The sequence below is a fragment of the Dicentrarchus labrax genome, unplaced genomic scaffold (genome assembly GCF_905237075.1).
Source record: "Dicentrarchus labrax unplaced genomic scaffold, dlabrax2021, whole genome shotgun sequence".
Classification (NCBI taxonomy): Eukaryota; Metazoa; Chordata; class Actinopteri; family Moronidae; genus Dicentrarchus; species Dicentrarchus labrax.
This window is the reverse complement of record NW_026136719.1, coordinates 24,816,211-24,840,958: the sequence shown is the minus strand read 5'-3', so window position 1 is coordinate 24,840,958 and position 24,748 is coordinate 24,816,211. Positions and strand designations below refer to the sequence as shown.

The 24,748-nt window shown below is 42.0% G+C and overlaps 1 protein-coding gene across 5 annotated transcripts in view; it reads left to right on the top strand.

Annotated features, from left to right (window-relative positions):
* LOC127351808 (SH2 domain-containing adapter protein F) overlaps positions 1-24,748 on the top strand; it is a 93,129-nt gene that overhangs the window by 8,594 nt on the left and 59,787 nt on the right. For all 5 annotated transcript variants that reach the window (XM_051379752.1, XM_051379750.1, XM_051379749.1 and 2 more), the window contains exon 2: positions 7,123-7,255. In XM_051379752.1, the coding sequence (XP_051235712.1) occupies positions 7,123-7,255 (133 nt within the window). The remainder of the gene's footprint in view (positions 1-7,122; positions 7,256-24,748) is intronic.

Sequence of the window (24,748 nt, the reverse complement as noted above, 5' to 3'; positions counted from 1 at the left end):
AATAGGAATTTATTGAAAAGTAAGGTTAGGTTACACATTTACCTAGTTAAAATTGTAGAAGCCAATATGTGATTTGTTCAAATAGAGAGGAATGGATGAGTGGGACATCGTTTTCTCCCAGTGCAGTTTAGGATTGTTTGTTTGAGCGATTCCAATGACACATATCTACTTACACTGCCTGACAGAGTATTGATGTTACAAAGGTGGCATGCAGATCATTTAGCTCATGTGGATTGAATGCGGTAATTCAAAACCAATTCAATTGTGACCTTTTTAACCTTTTGAATTAAAACAATGTTTGTCTTTCAACGTCTATGTTATTATTATTATTCTTATTAATGTTATTATTATTATTATTATTAGTTATTCTTTCATATTAGCATTGCTTTCGAGGTAGCTTCTGGATTGGGATGTTGTGTGATGAATATAACTAACTCTAACTAAGTCTAACAGATGTCAGACTCGAACACGGTACATGGGCTGTCAGCTCTACAAAAATGCTGATCCTAGATAGAAAATATCATGTAAATTTACATTTGCATATGGTCTCCTATGTTATGTGATGCTGTCATGACTATGTGACAGATGATTTAATCAATTGTAGGAGTTTATTTCAGTGATATGAAAACCCACAGACTTGATGCTACAAGTTACTTGTTATACAGTAAGAAAGGATGTCATGAAGCAAGCTAAATTGGAAGAAGTTGAACTTCTTGCAGGTCTATGGATTTTTTTTTAACTCTAACAGAAATTTCTGGGAGTTCTTTGTGATTGCCTGGGATGTCACAAGTAACTTGTACAGACTGAATATCTTTAAAAAGTCTGATTTGAGTTCTGATAATGAACACTAGTCATCCTACTTGAGCACTGATTGAGACCTAGCCCACTCTTTTTCCATTTTTGGAAGTGCATATGTTAACTTTCTGTATGTGTGTGTGTGTCTACTTTAAGTAAACTGAATAGCTATGACCCACACAGCATACAGAACTATAGGTGCCATAAAAGCCTCATAATGCACAGTAACCCATAGAGTGATGCTGTGAGGACTATCCAGGTGTACATAATGTGTTTTTAGGCTCCTTTCCATTCACTGCTGCTCTGACTCCACTATTTTATGCCTTGCTGATTTGTATCCCTCTGAAGTGTGGTGCCTGGTATCAGTGTCAATGTTGCTGCATCTGGAATCATTCCCATTCAAACCATGATCAACAACAGGCTAAATCAGTTGTTGCCAAAAGAACTGGCTTCACCCCGACTGCCGTGCGAAAGCTGCCCCACATGAGTAAGAGTGCAGAGATCTGAAGAACCAGCATTTAATGTGGTCTGAATCTTAAAGGGGTGGTGTGTGTAATAAATAAATCGGCAGCCAGAAGCGAGCTGTTCTTTGAACAGTGCAGATGTCACTGAGGGAGTCACATGTGAAACCGATGGCTGAGCACATTGATCTGCCAACGGGAATGCTAAATCTAATCCTCAAAACATATACAGTAAAGTATATGTTGCACATAGACTCTGTAAATCCTGGGCTTGTTATTTGTAGCTGGTATGGTCAAGAAAAGGCACTTTTGAGGCTGATTGGCAGGAAAGGAATATGGAAGAGATGTTTTTTCATGAGCCTCTGTCTTTTTATCAACTAATCATCAGAATATACAGTACATGCTCTGAAGAGGTGTGGGCATGCTTTTATCTTGTTGTCTTGTTGTCACTATCTGCTTTTGTTTATTCGTGCATGCCTACTATTAGCAAAGCAAATGGATATACCTGGAAATAAACAGATTTTTTGTTTATCTCAAGTGGTGCATGGACAGCAGTAGCTTGTAACTGATTGTGAAAAGGTGTCTTTATTGCAAATATAATATTTGATTAGCTACCTTTGCAGACTGCAGAGTAAGTAGGATCTTAGTGGAGACACATTACTCTTCCGTGCTCACAGAGAGGCAGAAGCAAAAATCGTGTTTCTTAGGAAACATTTCAATAAAGTTTCATTAATGTCAGGTCTGCATGGTGGGGAATGTGATTCTGCAGTCTCTCCTCTTAAGGAGAGAGAGTGCAGGTTTTCTGTCTGCCTAATCTGTTTGGGAGATACAGAGCCCAGCATGGCTCAGTCTTTGCAAGGGGCCTTCAATGAATTGTAACCAGATTTGCGCTTGCTTTTTAGAAACACGAAAGTATCCTATTGATAGTAACTGCATTATGTCAACAGAGAACCTGTGATCATTTTTGCTTAAGTAAATTGCCTTGAGGGAGTGTTTCTTGCAAGTATGTTCTTTCTAGAAAATTGTGGATAAGTTATCCTTGAATGACTGCACACTGCACACACAGCATTCGTCCTGTGTTCATAGACAAAGATAAGTTAGAGGAGCACTCAGCAGAGGCACTTCAATGATGCTCAGTTGCTGAGTTTTGCTTTCACATGAACATTTGAAAATTTTTCCATCCAATAGGAGTAAACATACTTTATGCATGGCAGTGCTCTTCTGTAGAAAGATAAAAAACAGTGTCCCCTCATCTTTCTCTCCCCTCCCTTCCTCTCTTCTTTAAAATGGCTTTCTGTCCTCACAATAGTGGCGTGTTTTCTTTTTTGTTACACCGAAGAACAAAAGAGCAATAGCAGCAAAAAAAAAAAAAAAAAGCCTTTTGAAATGCCGTAATGCAATTGAGCTGCTAAGCACTGAGTTGTATTAGGTTATCAGTGGCTGAAATCCCTCGTGGCGTGAGACATAAATCACACACGTCAGTCCTCTTTTTTTCCCCCCTCCACCCTCATTCTACAGCCTGCTGACTTTTCTGCCAACCTCAGAGAGGCATCAACCTTGACACATTCAATCTTTCCCAGACCAGCCATGACATTAATATCATATTCCTGTCTGCACTCATTCAGTAGGATTTTTAACATTTTTATCTATCTCTAAAAGTGTTTATCTGGTTTTTGCCTGGTGAAAACATGAGTCTGCTGTTATATTGAATTTGCTTCTGGTTGTTTACGGCTCTAAAATGGCAACACTGGACATGTAGCATGCTCGAAATGCGAAAAGAGAAATCTAGCAGCCTATTTTCTAATTATTGTAACCAAATTTCCAACCGTGCTCAAATTTCCACTAATGCAGTTTCTGAAATTTGTATTCTTTTTCTCCTGATTATCTGATAATCCAGCTGAACACATTCTCTCTCCATTAAGAGTGCAGGAGGCAAATTGTAGCCCATTTTTTCTCACGTCTAATGGAAGACCAGGGTCCAATCGAAATGTAATCCTGCAACCTCTAGCTTCGTCAAGCACTGAGCCAAAGTGGCAGGTGCCTGTTATAGTCTCCCTCCTTTGCTAATGTTCCCCCTCTGTTCCCGCTGATTTGAAGTCAGCTTCATTGCCTGAGAGCCGTAGTGCATTTCAAGAAGTCTGTTGTGAGCTGCCAGAGCTCTGGCAGGTGTAAGACATGGCCAACGTGGGATCTGAGCTGCGGAATGAAAGTAATTGAGTGAGTTCTCTCTCCATGCTGCAGACCAGTAAAGGACCCAACTACCACAGGGACACAGCCTAAGCCTGTGAGGTGGTGTTGTGAGATTCATATAGGCTTACAGCGCAGCTTAGCAAAGACCTGATATATTGAGGCACTGCAGTCTTGTGCTGAGGGGAAATTTTGCTTTCATGACAAGTGTGGCTTGGCTGCAGTCCTGACACACCCTGGCATGCCACAAGGCAGATGGTGTGTCCCCAGGCGATGCCGCCGCTCTCTAGCACCCCTCTCCTCACAACCCCATGCTCCTCCTGCTGTCGAGTAGTCATTAGTGCAGTGGGACAGGAAGGACACATTGGAACAATTTGGAAATATTAACCACCTCCACCCAAACATGTACTAAGCTGTAGTGGCTGGGTGATGGCGCCTTACGGAGGCATTCTGTTGATCTAAATATTGAAGGTTCAAATCTCCAGATGCCCAGGAAGGATCTATGTAGGCTAAAATTAATAATGTTGTTGCCTGCTAATGGGTGACAATGTAATATTGTAGATGTACACATGAGGTACACCTAAGATATGAAGTGACACATAGGGCGGTGCTGATAATGGCCATGCGGCTCAGAAATTCCCCCTTGACAAAAAGATAGGTTCTAAACAAACAACTCCTGTTACTCATCATCCATTGCCATAATCTTGAGCTATGTTGTAACACATTTACTTCTTCATACTGCCACGACCAACTGCTTTTTGTTTCAGTTTTATTCCAGTCATGCTGGTAACTGGTTTGTCATCAGCTTAAGTTAGCTTTTGATGGGAAAAGAAAACTTCACTATCCTCACTGACTGGAATAAGAACATGAGCCATGTACTGAAAAGAGATTTTACTGCCCAACTTGGAGCGAAATATATGCCTGTAAAATATAAATCTTTTGTTGTAGTGTTAGCTGTTTGGTAACCTTCTTTAAGTATATTTGGGTACGGGGGCCATAATTAAGGTGATCACAGTGTTAACAGCTGTGAATGTATTCCTTTTCTGAAGTTAAAATTATGAGAAAGGGTATTTCAAATACTGGCTCAGCCTCTGCAGAATGTAAAAGAGCAGAACAACAAGAGCCACTTGTGACTGATTGCCGATTCCTGTTTTGCTTTCAGAGTACCAGCAGGCCTATTAGACTTTGATTTAGCCTGATTTTGATTGTTTGGGATTGCAAAAGGCACATACATTAGAGTGAAGTGTTTTGCCCTCTCTGCCCCCTAGTACAATGCTACTTTAGACATTACCCAACCAAAATTTCCAAGTCATAAATATTAACAACTTGTGGACAGCAAGGCTGTTTCCTATAAGCCCCAAACTAAAAGCCAAACAAAGCGTTGTGTTTGAGTCTCCAATCCAAGTATTTTATCTGTGATTGCATTTAATCTGAAGACATCACTCTGTCTGATGCTATCAGAGGTTTTCATCACATACCCCACCCTTTATTTGTCGTACATTATGTCAACAGGAAAAGCAAAAGATGATGTCATGTGTTTGGAGTGGCTCCACACAATCTCAAGTGATTGCTATTATTTCCAGATACATGCCCAAACATCCTTTGGCTCATAAAGGTGAGTGTGGTAAGGTGGTAGAAGTTTAAGGTACTTCTGTTGTCCTAAGCTGCTGAAGAGAATGTAAGATACAACATTTGGAGTGTTTTATCACATTTGTGGGTTATGGTCTCAAACCTCGAGCCACTCTGCTACAGTATGCGGACCGCAGTCAAATGGACACTGGCCTTCATCCCTCCCATTTAGGTGATTCATATGTTTTTTTTAGTGAGGGTTACTTATTCTTAGGTCTGGCCTGTGTTTTCAGTGAATGTATCTGAGGTGGGTTTGGCACACGCTATGATTACTGATGACTGAGTCTCTATGCAACAAGGTGCAAGATGGTAATGACACTGTGGCTGCAATGCATAATTCGCAGAGAGTTTTTGGGCCTCTGGGGCTGCAGAGATGTTGCTTATCTGAATTTCTGAATTTTGATTAAACTTGTGAGTGAAATATGTATATTTGTGTGGAGCAAAAACAAACAGGGACAATGTTTGTATTGGATTTTTCCCACTGCTTGAATTCACAGAAGCAAAACATTCAAGGAACCCATAATTATGCTGTGGCAGAAAAAAGTCCTAGTTATTTTTTCCAAAACAGATGGAGAGGGAATATTGAGGAAGGCGGATTTAACACACAGTAGCTATGAAACACATCCGTTGTACTTACTTCCTTTGCTATTATTCCCTAATCCATGTATAGTGGAGATGATCTGTGCAGGAAGACTGTTGTAAGGATATATCTGTACATTTTACTTGCTTTCCTGAGGCTTGGTGTGTGTGTGTGTGTGTGTGTGTGTGTGTGTGTGTGTGTGTGTGTGTGTGTGTGTGTGTGTGTGTGTGTGTGTGTGTGTGTGTGTGTGTGTGTGTGGGGGTGGGGGGTGGGTGCGTGGGTGGGTGCGTGGGTGGGTGGGTGCGTGGGTGCGCGTGTACATGTGTGTGTGCCTGTGGCACTCTCATGGGTGGCCTGTATATGGAGTTTGCTTCTGGGAAGCAAGCTCCCTCTCTGTGGCAAAGATGGACAGTGGTTGTTCTCAGGAAAGCTGGCTAGGTGGAGGAACAGCACGGCGAGCATGAGGCTCGGTCCACCTCCAGCCTGCCCCGCCCGGCCCCATCCACCAGATGAGTGATGAGCTTGTTTATAATGAGACCAAATCCCTTCCTGTTATACATGACTCACAGGGTGTAGTGCCAGTCATGTACGCGTTTACATGCTCCCTTAGGTGTATGCTTAAGCTTTTCCTTATTTGTTTGAAACCCTTTTCCCAAAATGTTCCAAGTTCCAGAACATGTTTTGCCCTTCTCCTCTGCCCACTGATTGGCAGGACTAGACTGTCAGGAGCCTCAACAGAGAAAGAGTCAATTTTCTAACAGCTGGCCCAAACCCCTGCAGTCACACCCCCTCATTAGATCCAGTGTCCAAGAGGACATATGGCTCAGATGGGAGTTTTTCCTTTCTAAGAGAAGATCTTTACTTTTAAGGCAGTGTCCTGGTAGATGAAGCAAACATTTCAAGAAAACAAATATCCCCCCAAGGCACTATAGATGCGGACTGTTGTTCTGCTCCCTAAAGGTTTGAGCTGTATTTCTGGGTCTCAGGACGTCCACCTAATTCCCATCTACTGCACAAAATGCTCAGCAAAAGAGCAAGACTGCAATTAGCCGTGGCTCACTGCCAGCTCGGCATAAATCTGCCAAATTGTTTCTCTTAAGAAAGTTGAGCAGTTGTGGTCTTCTTTCCTCTACTTTTGAAATGTAGGCCTGTCACTGAGCTATCATATAATTAGGCAGACCAGCAGTAGCAGAGAGCGTGCTGTAAGGCTAAAAGCTGAGGCATTGTGGTGTGCTGAGGCATACAGAGGTGGGGTGTTATTTATGTGTTTCTTCCTTTATCTCCTGGGCCTGCCTCGGTGGATATCACTTGGTCCTGTCCTGGGCTGCAGCAGTATCTGTCATACAACTCTCCTGACACCTAACCCATGTTGTAGCGTTCAACAGAGCAGCAAAATGAATCTCCCCTATTGCTATTTCACTTTTTTCCCTCTATCCATTTCACCTTTCCTTGTTTTTTTTTCTTCTCCAGCTCATTATCCTTGAAGACTACGCGGACCCTTTTGACGCCGAGCAGGCTGGTGGCACCCAGACCAGTACAGAGAAAGTGACAACCGAGAATGATGGCTACATGGAGCCATATGAGGCCCAGAAGATGATGGCAGGTAGAACACTTTCAGTTTTCAAATATTTCTATTTTCTCCCCCAGCTACCTCTGTCCACCTTCACATCTTGAGTAATTGCAGGTTAAGTGACAATTAATTGATTTGTGTCTTTGCTGTTAACGAATATTGTATGTCCTAGTGGAGTATTAATTAGTATGCAGTGCAATTCAGCCATATGTTTCCACGCTGGGAATTAATGAAAGAGGCTCAGATGGCCTAATGCCACATTACATGACAGGTGCAGCAGAGCAAAAATGACCTGTGTGTCATGAAAGATGTCAAAACATTTTCAAAAGCAGTGACTTTGTCCCCATAAACATTACATGTGATTTAAAACACACCTCAGAGGTAAAGGACCAATAAAGAGAGGTGATTTTTTTTTAAATGTTTTTTTTCTTTTCCGCTTAACTGTGTGCATGTGGGGACAGCCACTTGCTAGGATTTCCAGGAAGACTTTTTTTTTGAGACAACAATAGCTGTGTGCTAACATAAGAATTAAGCCGAACCACATTCTCCACACAGCTTTGTCACAGCGTACATTCATTCTGTGGCTAAGGGAGCACAGCAATGACAAAGAACAAAGAATGTGCAGAAAGGGAAGAGAAATGATGAAAAATGCAGAGAAAACAAAACATGTGGCATCTGTTTTCCTCTCCTAAACAGACCTTAGAACCTAAGAATGGCATGTTTGTATGACTGTCAGACCTCAAATGGATGTTTCTGAAACTTGGATGACTACAAGATATCAGTATTCAGGCCTTGATATACTGACACAGTCATATCATCTACAATATACTGGTACCTCTCACCCTCCCGCACACAATGTTCTCTTACAAACACACATACACATAGTTGCTCCCTTTGCTCCCACAAAGGCAGGACATGAATGTCTCTGTCCCTCCTCAGCAATTTTCTTTTAATGGGCCCCTAGACAATCTCTTGTTTTCATCTGTCTTACTGGTTTGACCTCTGGCCCAGTCACTGCCTCAGCTGAGTACAAAAACTCAAGATTTATCGCCGCTCTCAGGTGGAGGAAGCTGTAAAGAAAAAAAATCTCAGCAAGCCTTTTGTGGTATCACTTGAATCTTGAACTTATTCCAAGTTTTTCTGTGCTGTTGAATTCAACTCGACACAGTTCTGCATTTGGCTGTATTGACAAACTAAACAATGCTGGCAGCAACTGTCTGTTTGATCTGATGAAGTCTTCAGTTTTGTGTTGTCGTTGTTTCTGGTTGCTCCTGAAACCTGAAGTGGTGTTGTTTTCAGGCTCCATGCTTTTATCCATCTATTGATTGGCAATTTTTCAGCTTGTTTTGACTGAGCTGGCAAGGCGTTGTTTTAAATAGAGCTGTTAGTCGATGTCTTTGGCTCTACTGTCATCCTTTTAATAATCATAATGATCCATGGAGTTATTCCATGGATGAATGGTTTCACAACCATTAAATAATGCACTTAATTCAAACATGCAGGCACAATGGAAGGAATGCCATTATTTGAGGTGGGAAATTTAACAACGTTTAACATATGACATATTCACCTGCAAACACGGCGATGAGTGTGAAATATCTACGGAATAATTCCATCAAATGTGTGAGAAGTAACTCAGACTGACCATATTGATGACATTGAGTTAGAATGTAATATTAATCATGCTTATAGCCCCCAAAATACATTAATGATTGTGGAAGATCTAAGGGTATAATCATGGGTAGCTGCACCAAAAACCCAAATATTATGTCTCACTGTTTCATTATTAGCAGCATGTGTTGTGTTGCTGATTTTCTTTTTCCAGGGTTGAAACACAGAACATAGATGCAATACCTTGCTCCAAATTCACACAGCTACACACATTCACACTTGGATGCTTCTCACTTCAGCCCCACTGGTGCAGATGGGGGTTAAGCGCCTTGCCCAGGGATACTTCAATGATGTAATGCGGGTCAGGCGCTGCTTTTGCTGCACTGTGCAGGCCCGGGTGTGTGCACCAATATGTCGGTATATTGACTACGGATATAGAGTAATTGCTGCATCTCTCATTCTGACAGCATATTGGGCAGGCAGAACTGCACACTTAGAATTTATTTGGCTAAAAAGGAGAGAGGAACCACTGAATGGGCTACTGCACTGCAGTAAAGGAAGGACCAAACCGCTCATGTGAAGCTAGAGGCTTGCATCTCCCTTTGTCTCATTCTGCCACTATTGCTCTGGCTCATCTCTTTTGTCTTTCACTCTCCAGGCGAGGCCCCATTTTTACTCAATGACATCCCGCACTTTTAACAGTACTTGAGTTTTCTTCAGCTCTCAGACTATTGGCTGTAGAAAGCCGTAGCTCTAACAGACTCCTTCTTTTCTCGGCACGTACGTTCACAGATGGGTGCAGATGGACACAAAACCCCAAACATGACAGCACAACACAACAGAATCTTTTCTATTTATGGTTGTCAAACTCTATGTTGCAGAGTTTTTAATTTAACACCAGCCAAATTTATATCCTCTATAAAACGGTTAGTCTACCTCCTTATAAAACAGACTTTAACTGTCTCAATTTATAAAATTCAAAGGTGTGTAAGAGATAGTTCCTTATAAAAAGTATTTCCAATTAGGAGTAGACTATAGTAGAAAATAAATCAAACCATCTGACGCTTTTAGTTTGTCTTCACTGACGATCTTTAGGTTTCAGGTTTCCACACAAGATTTACTGTGAGCTGCTGTCGGCTTGAATCTTACTTAACACACGCACAAACAGGTTGTTGCTGTGGCCAATTTTCAATTTCCCAATCAATCCCAGTAATTTAATACTCAGTATCTGCTGGTACTGATATTTATAATTTCCTACCTAAGAGGCAGTGATATCAATCTTGCATATCAACCTGGGATATCTCTGTGGCTCATATTTCCATGTTTTCTGACACATGCAGGAACAGTTGCATGTCATAACCTCTTTGAAACTGCCCACTTCAGATTAGTATCTTTTGTGTTGAGTAATCACTTGTGGTTTTGCAATGCACTATGCAGAGATTAGGGGGTGATCAGACACTAGGTACTTTGTAAGTAATAGTGTGACTAAGCTGTTCCATGAATTATTCCAGGGACTGAGAAGTCTCCATAACAATCTCATTTACATGAGGTGCTTATGGCAATTATCCAGAGAAAACCGTGGGAATATTTCTTGTAAAAAAAAAAGTTTCATTTATGAAGTTGCAGTGATGGAGTATATATGGTTTGGAGCCTCTATAAAGTCTTGCTTTTGTAGCTCTAAAGTCTACAGCTGTCAGTGCTTTCCAGGAAATTCAGTTTTTCTGACATCTTGAGACACTTCCTGTTTGCCAGAAAATTATTTCCAGTAAAAACCACCACACACTGGATGTTCAGGATAGCAAGCAGAACTACAGGTAAAATGATAGTTGTTAGGAGATGAGCTAAACATGTTATTTTATTTACATGGTATTGCTGCTGTAGACTACTTGAACTCTTTTGGATGTAAAGATGTTGTTTCCAAACTTTAATTAGCTGACTTTGTACAATGACTCTGGAATCATGCTCCAACTCAATGCTCCTCCCCTCTCTCCCTTGCATTTAGCTTTTTATGAGCCATTGCAACCTCATGAGTTAAGCTGAGTATTATGACGATGTGATTCCATTCATTGAACATTATTTTGAAGAGAAATGTGTAAGATATACAGTATATAAAGCTCATTACAGTCTGATCTACAACTTCATTGGAATACAGAGGAGGTACACCTGCTTTAGTTCCAAGTAGTGCTTCCTGTATTATTTGTTATTCCTACAACTTGAATTGGAAAGTCTACAGGACAAAACCAGATTTCTGCACAGATGAAACAAGCCTGAGGCCCCACACACATTAGAACAAACGTTGCTTTGTTATTAAATCACAAAAGGTTACATGTTTTTAAAAATATGCAAAGTGAAATTCTGTAGAAGCCGGACGTGCTGTTTTGAAGACACAATTATAGTCCTTTGATTACACAACATTCACACCTTAAACACACAAACACACACTCGACCACATAGTGGAAGGTGTGGCGTGTTAGGCCTGAGGCGAAAAGTGCCACTGCCGTTTACATAACAGAGTGTGCGCGCCTGCCGCTTGTACGTGTGTGTCTGTTGGTGCGCACGCCATTGTGCACGCGTACGTGACTTTGTGTGTGTGTGTGTGCGTGAGCTGATCTGGCTGGTGTTCTTGTCTGTCTGTGTGTGTGTGTGTGTGCGTGTGTGTGTGCGCAGTGTGCTCCGTGTCTTTCTCTCCTGAGAGTCATCCTTAGTGAGGTTGAGCTGGCTGATTTATGGGCCTGCTGGAGGGGCATGTCACAACTTCCTTAACCTGAAAAGCCAGCCCCACCCCCACCCCCATAAGCTGCTCCACACTGGCCATGGACCGGGACTTACTGAACCACCTGCAGTTATGTGAAGACATGTGCACAGCCACTCTGTCTTTATGTTTCCAGAGTGCCTTGAATGTTTGTCATGTCCACACGCGTCGACTGTTGCATGTGCTATCTTTGTATCCGTGTAAGTCAGTTGAGTGTGTGTGTGTGTGTGTGTGTGTGTGTGTGTGTGTGTGTGTGTGTGTGTGTGTGTGTGTGTGTGTGTGTGTGTGTGTGTGTGTGTGTGTGTGTGTGTGTGTGTGTGAGAGCCTGGGAGAGGATGTTTTTTTCCCATCATTGTCAGCTGGCATTCTGGCATGTTACTGTATTGAATGAGTGTATCTTCTGTGTGGGTGTAAGTATTTTGAATGTGTGCAAGCCCATGACAGATTTCACACTCGCACATAACCTTCTTTCTGTATCTTGTCGTCTCTTTCACATGTATAAATACGCACATATATGTTCACAGCGACCCCTACATACACACACACACACACGCACGCACATGCGCGCGCACACACACACACACACACACACACACACACACACACTACCCTCCTCAGCTGTCAGCATGGCCATTCCCTGCATACCTCAACACAAGCAGCAGCACCTATTCACAAGAGGAGCTGTCGGAAGAAAGGCTTGAATCAACTTTTGCAATGTTACTTCATCTCTTCTCCACTTGACTCCGTTCCCTTATACATTGTTGTAGCTGTTGAGACTTGACAAGTACAAGGGGCTGGGCTAGTACTGCAAGGGCAGTCTGCGTCAAGCCATTTCTCAATGAACACACACTCCTCGTCATACTCCCGCGTCAGCCAGGCAGGCAGACGACCATGTGAGAGTTTTCCCACAGTGCAGAGGAGGCCTGTTGTGCAAACAGCTTGCATGATTGAGCTCCCCCGAACAAACACACTTCACTGCAGTCCGCAAGCCGGTCCTCAAGCCACATAGCCACGCCAGTGCGCCTAAAGTGTGTGTGAATATGTGTTGGGGTATCAGACAGAAATAACCCCTCCGGTGTGAAATATTTTACACAAGTGGTGAATTTATTACATAGCACGTCAAAGTTGTAACCTCAATTTGTCCTCATCCCATCTTTCAGGTCATGCTCTTTTATTTAGCGGCAAGAGGGATGTGCAACAGGGCCAGAATGTCTGCAGGGTAAAAACCCTTGATGTTCTCCATAATGGTTGACTCACGGTAGATGGGTGTTTGCTATTTCTCTATCTATCTCTCTCTCTCTCTCTCGCTCTCTCTCTCTCTCTCTCCCTCTCCCTCTCTCTCTGTGTCTGAGAAATGTGCTGGGAAATGTCTCCCGAAACTGGCACCTCCTGCACCGCACTCCCAATGATGTGGAGACTAGCATCCAGTGCCAAGGAGATGAGTCATTAGCAATGGAGTTGATTATTTCAATTACTCATGATTGTGTGATGCTAAGCCCTCTGTTGGCTGTACAGTGTAAATGCCATGAACATTACCAGTTTGGCAGTGGCCTGAGTGGATGAGAGAAGAAGTTTAGAGGTAGGGATGCGAGGGGGGAGTGAAGGCAGAGAAAGAGAAAAGAAAAGTCATAACATAAGACAGTTGAAAGAAGACGGTTGAAAATAGAAACGTGAAAGAGACTTGCCAAGACAAAAACAGAAAAGTAAAGAGAGTTCTTGGAGAAATATATAAAGGCAGAGACAGTGGGAAAAAAAATCATATTACAGCACCCGTGGGTTACTTTATGGGGACAGTTTAAGAGAAAAGAATGAAGGCATGGTGTGCTGAATGGTTTCCATCACCTCGGCACTCACAAGAATGAAAACTCACCCCAGACGATGGCAGGTACATGTGGCGGCACATTTCTTGGCCTGTAACCTTGCTTTTATTGCCCCGAGCTGTAACTTGAGGAATATCCGGAGCATGCACTGACAGCGGGCACTTTTTTTTTTTTTCCCTAGAAGTATGTGCCAATAGTGTGGGAATTTTGGTTTAGTGTGTTGTTTGTAGCAGCAAACAATAATTCTACAATTACCCTTCATCTCAGGTTTTGTTTTGCATCACACAATTGAAGGATCGCTTAAGAATTACCCCAGCAACACATTCATGCATTACCCTAGTTGATTATAGGCAGCTGTAAATAAGCATGGACTGCAAGGCCATTAACTGAAAACTGGACGCGGAAGTGAATAATTAACTCCCTCCTCCTTCCTCTCACGCCTCACAACAACTAGTGTTTAAGGATATTTGGGCCCTGCAATCAACTTGCCACAGCCCTTATTACCAGCTCAAATGATTCCAAACTCTAAGAATGTGCCCACCTTTTACAATATATTTGGTATTTGTTGTCATGAACTATCTACAGGTAGGACATAATATACAGACAGATATAATAATTGTAGTGAAAACATGTTGATAAGATTCCCTTTAAGACAATATCAAGTCACAGAGTTATGGTGGATATAACAAAATCAATATGGTTGAAAGGCAATGAAACAATAAAACATATAAAGTATTTATTAGACTATTACAGAAAGCTGTTACGTTTCATAATGAAGCCAAGGCACCAACAAGTCATGACAGACATGAATGAGCATAACACGTGGGAGCTGTTTAGAGTTACTGTGTTTAAACAGGAAGTGTGTTTAAGGTCATCAAAGACAGTGACACAGAGCACTTTCACAGCATCCTCCAAACTAACAAACATGCCCAGGCATCTGCTGTAAAACTTGAAATCATGTCAAAAAGAAATAAAACCATAAAACTGAAAATATTTTTTATTTATTAGCTTGAGGACAAACAGTGGAGAGCTGCAGAATTATCACGGCAGCTTCATAAGTTAAAGCCTCACTGTAGGATCCATATTGTGTTTGGGCAATATTCAGTATTTGCTGATACGTGCTTTGTGAGTGATGAAGACTTGACAAGGCCGAAAGAAATAGTATAAATACATGTTGGCTCTGCTGCGGGGCTAAGTAAGTTATGGCCACAAGGCCCTGCAACACAGCAGGTTGTTAATGATGATGTTGGCTTAAAAAAAGGTGTGTTGTCTGATTTGTACCTAAGCCTCTTTTTAGGTACAAACACAAGACCTAGAAATCCTTCTATTCAATACATTATTTAAGAGAAAACAGTGAAACAGCCCACTCTTCCACCCCATTCCCTGTCTAGTCTTTATGTCTACGCCCATTCAGTGGTTGCCAGATTTTGTCAGAAGCAAGCTACCCACTTGTCACATCTACATGATCCCATGAGAAATGACTGACAGTTATTACACACAGATCTGACAGGGTGGTACGGAGTGATGCAAAACCAAAGCTCCACAGTGCCAGAGCTGGTGTCAGGTGGTCTTTTTTTGGCTTGGTGCTACTGTTGAAGCCATATTATTTCATCATTTAAAAATGGTCTTGTTAACAAAATGCACACTGTTCTAAAACAAAAAGTAATGAGATCCCCTTGGAGTGAACCACAAATGTCCGAGTGTACTGAGCTTTAATCAATCTAGTTTGTTAAAAAACTCTGTAATTTTAGCCAACGATCATTTATATCAAGATATTAGTGTAGGTGTAACCTGATATATATTTAACTATTTGACCATTTTAAAATACAGACAGATATGAAAAAAGCTAGCTATATACATTCAGTTTCATGATACAATAACAGTGTTATCCTAGAAGTTGCTTGCTATGAGGGAGTCCCTTCTAGTTCTTTAGACTAGTCAAACTTTGAGAGTTCCTCTGCTGTCTCCACCAATTCAGTGTGATTCTTCTGTCGAGCCTGGAACAAGCGTGAGAAAACATAGTTGCAAATTTAACATAGAAGACATCTAACATGAAAATGTTATAGCGCTTAATAGTTAGCTTAAAAAAAATTGTAAAATGAGCATAGTTTTGCTGTTTTCTTTGGAATGAGGTTGTACTAATCAGTGTAACTCGTCTATCATGCTCAGCAAACCAATTCCAGGCTAAAGTGATGGTTTAAAAATAATCGTATGTGTTTCTTTGACTTTGACAATGATAATCCAAAGGGTTATGTCTGTGTATGTGTGTATATTTCTGGCCTACCGGATAATGACCAGCAGTCGCTGTCCGGTGCAGTTGAAGAGTGGAAGGTGTAGGAGGAGGGAGGAGAGGGGAAAAGCAGGAAGACTGACGACTTATTGATGAAATGAGAAATCTCTCGCTCCAGCCTGATGACCTCCCTCCCCCTCACTTAGTGATGAATGCCGCCCAGCACTGTAGCTCAGAATACTCAGTTGTCGATATATCTGACATTTCCACTAGATATGAACACATGCAGTGCTTGTTATAGCGCAGCATTACATGTGTGCGTGTGTATTTCTCCTGATTTTCTCTGTGATTTTTGGCTATCTCCTCTGAGCTTCTGCAAAGGACGACTGACATCATAGCAACAGATTTAGTCAGGGTGTTTGTCTTTTGATCAAAACATGATCGAGCAGTAACATCACATAAGTCCAAAGTTTGGAACAGCTGGTTCCTGGAGGCAAGCAGATTGATGTAATGGAAATTAAGGAGGCAGCGCGTTTTCCACAGTGTAATTCCGATGTGGAAAAACACAGCATAGATGCTTTAACAGAACTACTACTACTATATGCTTTCCCTAAGGCCCGCAATGGACCCAAAGTTGATGCTACCACAGGCAAAATAGTTTTTTCTTCTAACAAAGCTGACTAGCTGACTGCACATGGACACACAGACACAGAACAAGCAGCAAGACTGAGAGGAAGTGGTATCTACTGGCAAGAGCCTGCTAGCCTTTGATATCCCACTGTGCCAAGCAGTGCCAAGCCAAGGATGGATAGCATGGCAGACCCACTATCCATCCTTTACAGCTGAGTGAGTAGGGAGGGGTTGGAACACGGGGGGGGAACTGGGCAGCCACTCTGGCGCAGGTTGGTGGTGCTGAAGTCATTCATTTTAAAGGTAAGATTAATGACACCATTAATCCATGTCTGGGCCACTGCAGAGGAGGACAGGGCAGAATTCATACCCGCTGCTGGCTACCTGGTGCCCGCAGCACACAGGCATTAGGTCTGTTAATATGCACACACAGACACAGATAGAGACAGCTGTTGTGCACACAGACACACTCACTACTGGGTCATTTGATATGTCAAGCATCCATTTGGCCTCAAGTGGGGATGGAAGCTGGATGTAGCTTGTGTCTTTGTTGCAGGCAGTTACTTGATGGAGGTTATTGGTCCGACTTTACTGCCTGGTGAGAGAGAGTGAGGACGCAAAGAGAGAGGCTAGACAGGGACATGGCTGGCACCAGTCTGATGGTTGCAGGTTTTTGCGGTGGCTACAGTCAAGCTGGAGAGGAAATCTGGCCTGTTGACACTTTGGTGCGACAGAGAGCTTTTAGGTGCGAGTGTGTGCGAGTGGGCGGCTAGCACTCTGCAGCTGTTGAAGGACATGACAGGAACAGATGGGCACCACCCAAAAAAAAAGACAGACACTGGAATACATATCCACACTCCGCTTAAACCAGTACAGACCATATCACAGCCCAGGGTACACGTTTCATTACATTAAGTTGACGAGGCAATGTTGTATGCAAATCCAATGGCAGGTCCAAGTCCAGGCTCAGAGCCGGTGTAGCAGTAGACCTTCTCTATAACCTTACATTTTGGGACATGCTTGTGTGCAGTCTTAGCGCATCGGGATCATTCACCCTGTTCTTGTGTTGTTTGACAAGGATTTTCAATCATAACAGAGGACTCATATCCTCTCTCACACAAAAGCTTATTTTGGACTTTGTGTGTGAGTGTGAGAAAGACATCAAAGGAAAGAAAGATAGTGGTGGAAGACATTTGTTTGCTTGTATACAAGAAACCAGGTTACACAGGTAATCAGTTTTAACTACTAGCTATATAAGACGCTTCTTTCTGTCTTGGTCACTGGTAGAAACTGATGTTTTAACTTGAAGAGGCTCTAAACAGTAGTTAGTGTCAGTTTCGCTTGGGCTTGATGAAATTATTTAGAATATGAGAATGCATCGCAACGTTACTGTCTCACCTTCCATCCACTCCTACTTTCCCTGTCCAAAGTCTTTGTCTTGTACATACGTGCATGTAAAATTCCAATTAGAGGTGCATATTATTCAAGTCATGGTATTTCAGATTAGAAATTGTGAAATGATGCAGCAAATCATTGCAAAACAAGCGATCCTCAATATTACAGACTTATTTTGTTAACGATGACTTACTGAAAATGTCAGGATGAAAAATGAAATGGTGACATTTGCAGGCCAATGATGTCTCTACAATATCTGTTTGTCACGATTCATGGTTGATATGTAGCTGAAACTTTAGCTGGTAGGTGAGTGGAAACAAGTTATGTCTGTTTGTGTTTGTGTTTGTCCATGTGAGCTATAGTGCAGAGCAGTCAGAGAGTGACCTGTATCTGCTGTTGCAGTGCGAGTAATGTGGCTGGGCAACCCTGTTGACAACAGGGTTGGATGAGGAGGGTTTGAAGAGCCAGGGCACAGTGATGAAGCCGTCATCTTAAACCAGCGCTGCATCTCTCCACAGAGCTTGTCTGTATTTTTCTTTCTCCATCTCTTGTATAAAGCCTCTTAACGTTTTCTCTTGCCTATCGTTGTCTGTTTTGTTTCGTCTCTTTTATTCCTTCTCTCTGTCTTTATGATATCTTAATTTGCTTTTTTGTCTCCCTGTATCTGTCCACTTTCTGCTGTCTCCATTTGTTTCATATATATTGAATCTCCTTCTCTCTCTCTGCCTGCATCTATCTTTCTCACACTAGGTTTCTGGTCTATCACTCTAACCAGGAGGCAATAGTGTGGGGACATTCCTGTTTTCACTGTGATAGACTATGGACTAAGCTCTTTTATAGGAGCTTTGTTGTCTTGTAAAATAACCCAGGGGGCATTTTTTCTCCCTGGGAGCCAATTTATTGGTGACATTTATTCAGGAATGACCTTCTCTGGGTTTGTCTTCCAGAGATGCACGGCGTTATCTCTCCTCGCAGGGTAATCCAACCATTATTGTAGCTTGATTTAAACATTTACCCTTTCATTTTTTTTGTCCGTATACATCTCCATGTAACAATGAACACATGTACTATATCAATTAATGCTGTATCACCCAACTGTAATTTTGACTGCATCTGCTTGCTCATGAGCACGCGCTGTCCGAGTTCCCTCCTCCTTCACAGCAATAAAGGAATGTCATGCTTAAACTTGAGGTGACTAATTAATTAAAAATAGTGAACTAGCACCATAAAGGCATAAGGGAGATTATAACCTTATCAGAGCATGTCAAGTGTGCGTTCCAAGATTCGAGATCCAATTAGCCAGATGGATGGTTACAGCATAACACTCTCTCCTGTGCATACATAAGCCCGATGGTGAACCTATACAGACATTTTGGGGATTTTTCCCGCTGCCAAAATACTATAATGTAAACTAATAATTTAGCAACAGGCAGGAGAATAGGAACGAGTTTGCAGATGACCTGTATGTATTGTTAGTCTTTAGCACTTCAAAGAGGCCTTGAGAGTCTTTGGCAATAATCACCATTGCTTCTATGAATATATAACGGAAATTCTTCACTCAGGCAATCTGTGACCTTTTCCCCTCATTACTGATTCCATCAGGAGGATAATTACTCATAAGAAAGGCTGATATTGTTCCTTGCAGGAAAAAAACACAGACGCGTATATATTTAATTTAACTTCCGCTGTCTGTCTGCGTCTATCCCTCTATCTCCCCCTCTGTCTCCAGCCCACTGTCTTTGTTTGCATCACATCTTATCAATCACCAAGTAGGATCGCCGGTGCAATGAGGTGAGGCACTGGGTCTGCCCGGGGCCCGGCTGGTGGGTTTGGGTTGTAATAGGTTGGTGCAGCCTGTTAATTTGATACGGTGTGTGGCTGAGGAGCCTCATTAGGGACAGCAGCTCACAGAGGGAGACTTTCCATCATCACCACCACCACCACAGCCACCACCAGTATACCACTGGCAAGAGAAAAAATGGGATGGAGGCAAGGGGAGAGGAAGGAGATGGAGGAAGGGACGAGATCATTTGGAGAGAGGATGAAAGTGAAGGAGAAAGACTACATTTCTGTCAGCATGTCTCATTTGAGAAGGGAATGTAGCAGACCAGAAATAGGCTTCTAACATTTTTTTAATAATGTAAACTATAAGCAGTTTTTCAGAATAGTTTACCTACCGTTTGAGATTGGCATAAATCTTTTTGATATGAAAATCAAAAAGTATAGTCGAGGCTGTCATTTATCTGCTGTTTTTGTTTTCGACTGCAGTGCTGGTAAAGAGAGTGCTGGAGACTTAGAATTTGTGACAGTGAAAGAGCAAAAGAAACAGCACAGGAATGCCATCACCAGTCGAGCAGAATGGGTACGCAGGCGAGGGGTGGGGAGGAAAACAAAAGAATGGAAAAACAAATAAGAGGACAGAGGGAGTGAAGAAGCAGAGAATGAGATATTTCAGTGAGAGAGGCTCATTTCCATTTGAGCGTTGCATTTTTTCGGCTGCTGTGTGCATCGGTGTGGTCTCACTCTCGATACCACTGAGGGAGATGAGATGCAGCCATGGACGGAGTGAATTATTAATGTAAAGATCTCCTTCTCCACCGAATCCAATAAGTTGCCTATGATTTGGCTGTCAGAAAGATTGGTGGCCTGGATAAGGGAAACCCCTGGATCATATGGCGCCATGAGTTCTCCTCCCTGGGTAATTGACTCGTGCACAGTATTGACTTTCTGGTCATGGTGATTAAGGGAGCCCGGGCCAGACTGGAGCCCAGAGTCTGGCTCCTCGGGGTGGGTCACTGGACCTCACAGCAAGCCTATCCTGGGTGACCTTTGTCCAGAGCACAGTGTGCTGGTTAACCCCCAGCTCAGTGATCTCGAAATACTGATCGCTGTATTGATGTGGAACAGTGGATGCTGAGAGCTACTGGACTGGCAGGACTGTTTTTTCTGTATCTCTGTTACCTTTCTTTTGCCTCTTTGCTGTCTTGCTCTGTCTTTCTCACACTTTCTGTCTGTATGTAGCTTTTACAGGGGATCCAGGCTATAAATATAATTGGCTGATTTGGAAAAAAGACACACCTGTTATTGGCTATTTTACACTTCTATTCCAACTCATTGTGTGTTTTCATTCAGCTCTGAAGGGGTGATTTTATTTTTTTTTAACAGCCAACTGTTGCTTTCTATTTAACTTAATTTTATGTTAAGTAAATTTTCTTCCCTCATGTTTGATTTACAATTTGAAGTTGCATGTTGCACACTTGACTCACTTGTCCATGTTGGTGGACTAATGAAGAGAAGATGGAATAAATGCTGAAGGAAACAGCTTTTTTTGTAAATGTTGTGCGACCAAATACCAGCTTAGGTGTGAAACAGCAATGAAATACCATGACACTGAAGAGTTACTACTCCTGTTGAATGATGACAATATTGTGGAGGAACAAGATCTGTTAATATCTTGTTGATAGAAATGCACTGATTGACGTTTTGTTTTGTTGACCTAGTAGAGATTTGTGCATCATTTGCATGGTGACATACCCTCTCTCTTTGTATCTTTCTTTCTCTGTGTCTCTCCCTGCTGTCAGACCCTGTGTGTCAGAGTTGAGGCATGACTGGACTGACATGGTGGATGGGGAAATAAGGGGAAAACATATGGGGGGAAAAAATCAGGAAGAGTAAGTGAAAGTGAAGGAAAGAGAGACTTGTGGTTTTCAGTGGAGTGTGAAGGTACCTAAGAAAAGTCCAGCAGTAAGGTGACCCCTGCTCATGTGGGACTTCAGGGGATCACCACAGGGGATGGAGCATAGGATGCCTGACCTGAGCCCGGAGCCTCTGTGGTGGACAGTTAGGCTGTTTGATTGCACTGGTCCATGCCGTCTGAATACAGAACCAGTATTGATTTTTACAAGGAATAGACAGCCAAGAAGGACATTGGCCTGTGGTAGTTTTTGTAGGTGTGTAGGTGGGCGTGCACAATGAGTTCAACAAATACGTTTCTTTTTACACAACACAATAGAAGATGGTTAGGTACCTTGACAATTTTGTAAAACCGATGCAAAGAGGGTTGTGCTTTAACCCCACCTATCTACATGGGACTGTTTACATTTGTGTGAATTACATATTTTCAGATTAATACTCACAACTCTAGCCATGTTCACACTATTTGCTACTTGACCTTAGAAATAGTAGTTTGACAAAACAATTCTATGTCAAAGTCCGGGAGAGATTTTGCCAACAGCACACTGAATTCATCAACAAATGGAGTTTTCTCAGTTTGTAGTTGGGCTTTACACCCGTATTGGCCTAAAAGTTAAGTTCATTTTTAACTTTATTTTTGTTGTTATTTGTTGCATTGGTGTGTGTCTTGTTCTTTGTATGCTTTGTATGTTTTGTATTGACGCTGAAAGTGTTCATTTAAAAAAAACTTTTAGACCTTGGGCATAATATTTTGACAAAACAATTTCAGCTCAAGGTCCCAGTTACTACTTTTGCGCTTTTAACTGACTGTGATGCAGTTTAAAGCTCTGAAAAACGCTGTGTGAACCTTGAATTGGAATAATTTACATAGTAGTCGACCGACTCAGTTGAACTATTTTGTAAAACCAAAACTGCACACTGTTTTGAAAAGCTCAGCTGCTACATCCAAACCATTGGCATTGCAAAAGAAAAATACCATTTGAAACAAGAACTGAAGCTACACTTGGTAACTTTAGTGACTCCAAATGGCAGAGAAACTGTTGGATATGTTATTATCTTTCTACGTCCTGAAGCTCTGATCAGAGGCTTCAGTAAAGTGTGCTCATGTTTATCAGTCTGGGCTATCTGACTGAGTTACTCCAGTCCATATCACAGAGCTCAGGGAGTTCACTACAATCACACAACCCTCAGTACCATGCTCCACTACAGTTGTACTTCAGTCAAAGCTTTTAAACGGCATTGTGACTCATTTTTCCTCACCAAGTTTATTAATGCCAGTTAATATATTTGGATTACGCCACACTGATTACAAGCTTGTGTCTCAAACAAACATAAGATCCAACAGCCAAACTTCTTTACACGCTGAGTTTGTGTAATTGGTGGTTTGGATGTAAATTACATTAGTATGACATTCGACAAGTATGTGTCCTTGTTTAACCAGCCAGACATGTCATCTGTGGTCTGACTCATTCTCTGAAGAAACACTGTCACTTTATTGTAGGCTAGCCGCTGAGCAAGCAAGGCTGAACACACACACGCATGCATACTCACAAAAAATTCCTAACATTTCTTTTAACCTTCCTGGCATCACTTGTTGTGAGTTACTGACACTCACTGCTGAGTAATCAGATCCACACACACAGCGTCACAGAAGATCTGAGTCACATAAATCATTGCATTTGTTGGCATTGGTATGTTCTTAGAAACACTAATACCTGCCATAAGCTGTCACACTTGGGAAGGTTAAAAATGTGACTAAGGTAAATCAATCCGAGGGATTGAGATCTGTCACTGATAGCAATATTTAATCCTTCTCAACCCTGTAGCATCTTATTGTCTGAAAATAGCATCTGATTATGTTGTAAGGTGATGACAGCTTTTTGAACATTGATGTGCTGTCCACCTACATAAATATTATTGTGGGCTTCCTGCTTTGTTATCAGAGCCACACGCTAGAAAGCCCAGACAATTGCTGGAAAGTTTCTAAACCAAATTTAGCATCTGAATACCCTCCAATCCGCTGTTACCTAATATGGGTATATCAACAAGGACAAATCCAATACTAGCTGGATGTAGTAAGCATACAGACACACATGCTAATGTAGATGTAGTTAAGCACCGCTGACTACTATGTCTAAAACATTTCAATTCAAAATGAAGCATTCTAGATTGGCAAAAGAAAACAAATAGATTGATATAAATGAATCTTTTGAGACATACTGGGCCTCTATGCAACACACCCCACAGACATACACGAAATATAAAACATGGAATGCTACATCATGTCCTGCATTAACGTCAAAGCACATTTGTATTGAGCGCTGTCATCCTGCATTATATTTGGACTAGTGCGTGGCTCAGACACTGGTCACCCGGACAAGCATAGAAAGCTTTGGGGTGAAGGAGTACAAGTGAGATTGGCAATACATATCGTACAATCTCAACTGGTGACATTTCCGCTTTTCAGGCCTCACTGACAGCCACAGGAAATCATCCATCCTGTTAAGAGTGGCTTTTTACGGTAGAGCGGTCGCTGTTAGAGACCTCACCGGCAGGCTTGAGCCGAAGAGCCACATCAAGTGCAGCAACATGTGTGGTAGAAACAACATCCAGTGCACCAGCATCAATTTGCATTGTACACACATCAGAGTATTTTGGGTAATGACTGCAGACAAGATGGCTGACAACATGTCTGCATGTCCATACATATTGTCTTTTTTTCACATATGCAGGCACATCAGTGTTGCAGTCGTGGTAATGACTACTGACAGCATATGAACGTGTTTTTAGTTTGTCCCCTATGCACACATAGGAAGGAAACCTCTTCTCAGTGCTGTTCTCTGCAGGCAGTAATATCATTATCAGGCCTCAGAGCTCATTAAGCCCAAGCAGATGTGGCAGACAAAGAGATGTGTTGCTTACACAAGTCAGCAGGTGAATTACAGAGGCGGGTGCTTTGTGTTGTAGTGGTGGTGATAGTACTGGTACTGGTCTGGATTTAGTACCTTTGTCTGTGTTCATGACTATGGGTGATGTAGGTAGTTCATGTCTCACTCTAAAGTCTGTGGTGTTGCTGGTTATTCTGTTGGTGGTAGTGCTGTGTCTATGGCAGTCGCTGTTTCTGTATGCTCTCTTGTATCTGTCTCTGACATCTGCCTAACCACACTGTGTGGTTGTGTATGTGAATTTTTTTTACCTATACTGTAAGTATACAACACACAAACCAGTATTCTGCTGACTGAGCCTTGCTTAATATCTCTTAAATATAAAAAAATATACATTAACTGTGCCCCAATGTAGCTCACACAGAACCAGGTGTAGCTCACACGTATGGTCAGTTTTATGGAGCAAAATTACATTCACAAGTCATGACATTAGAAAATAGGTATACAATG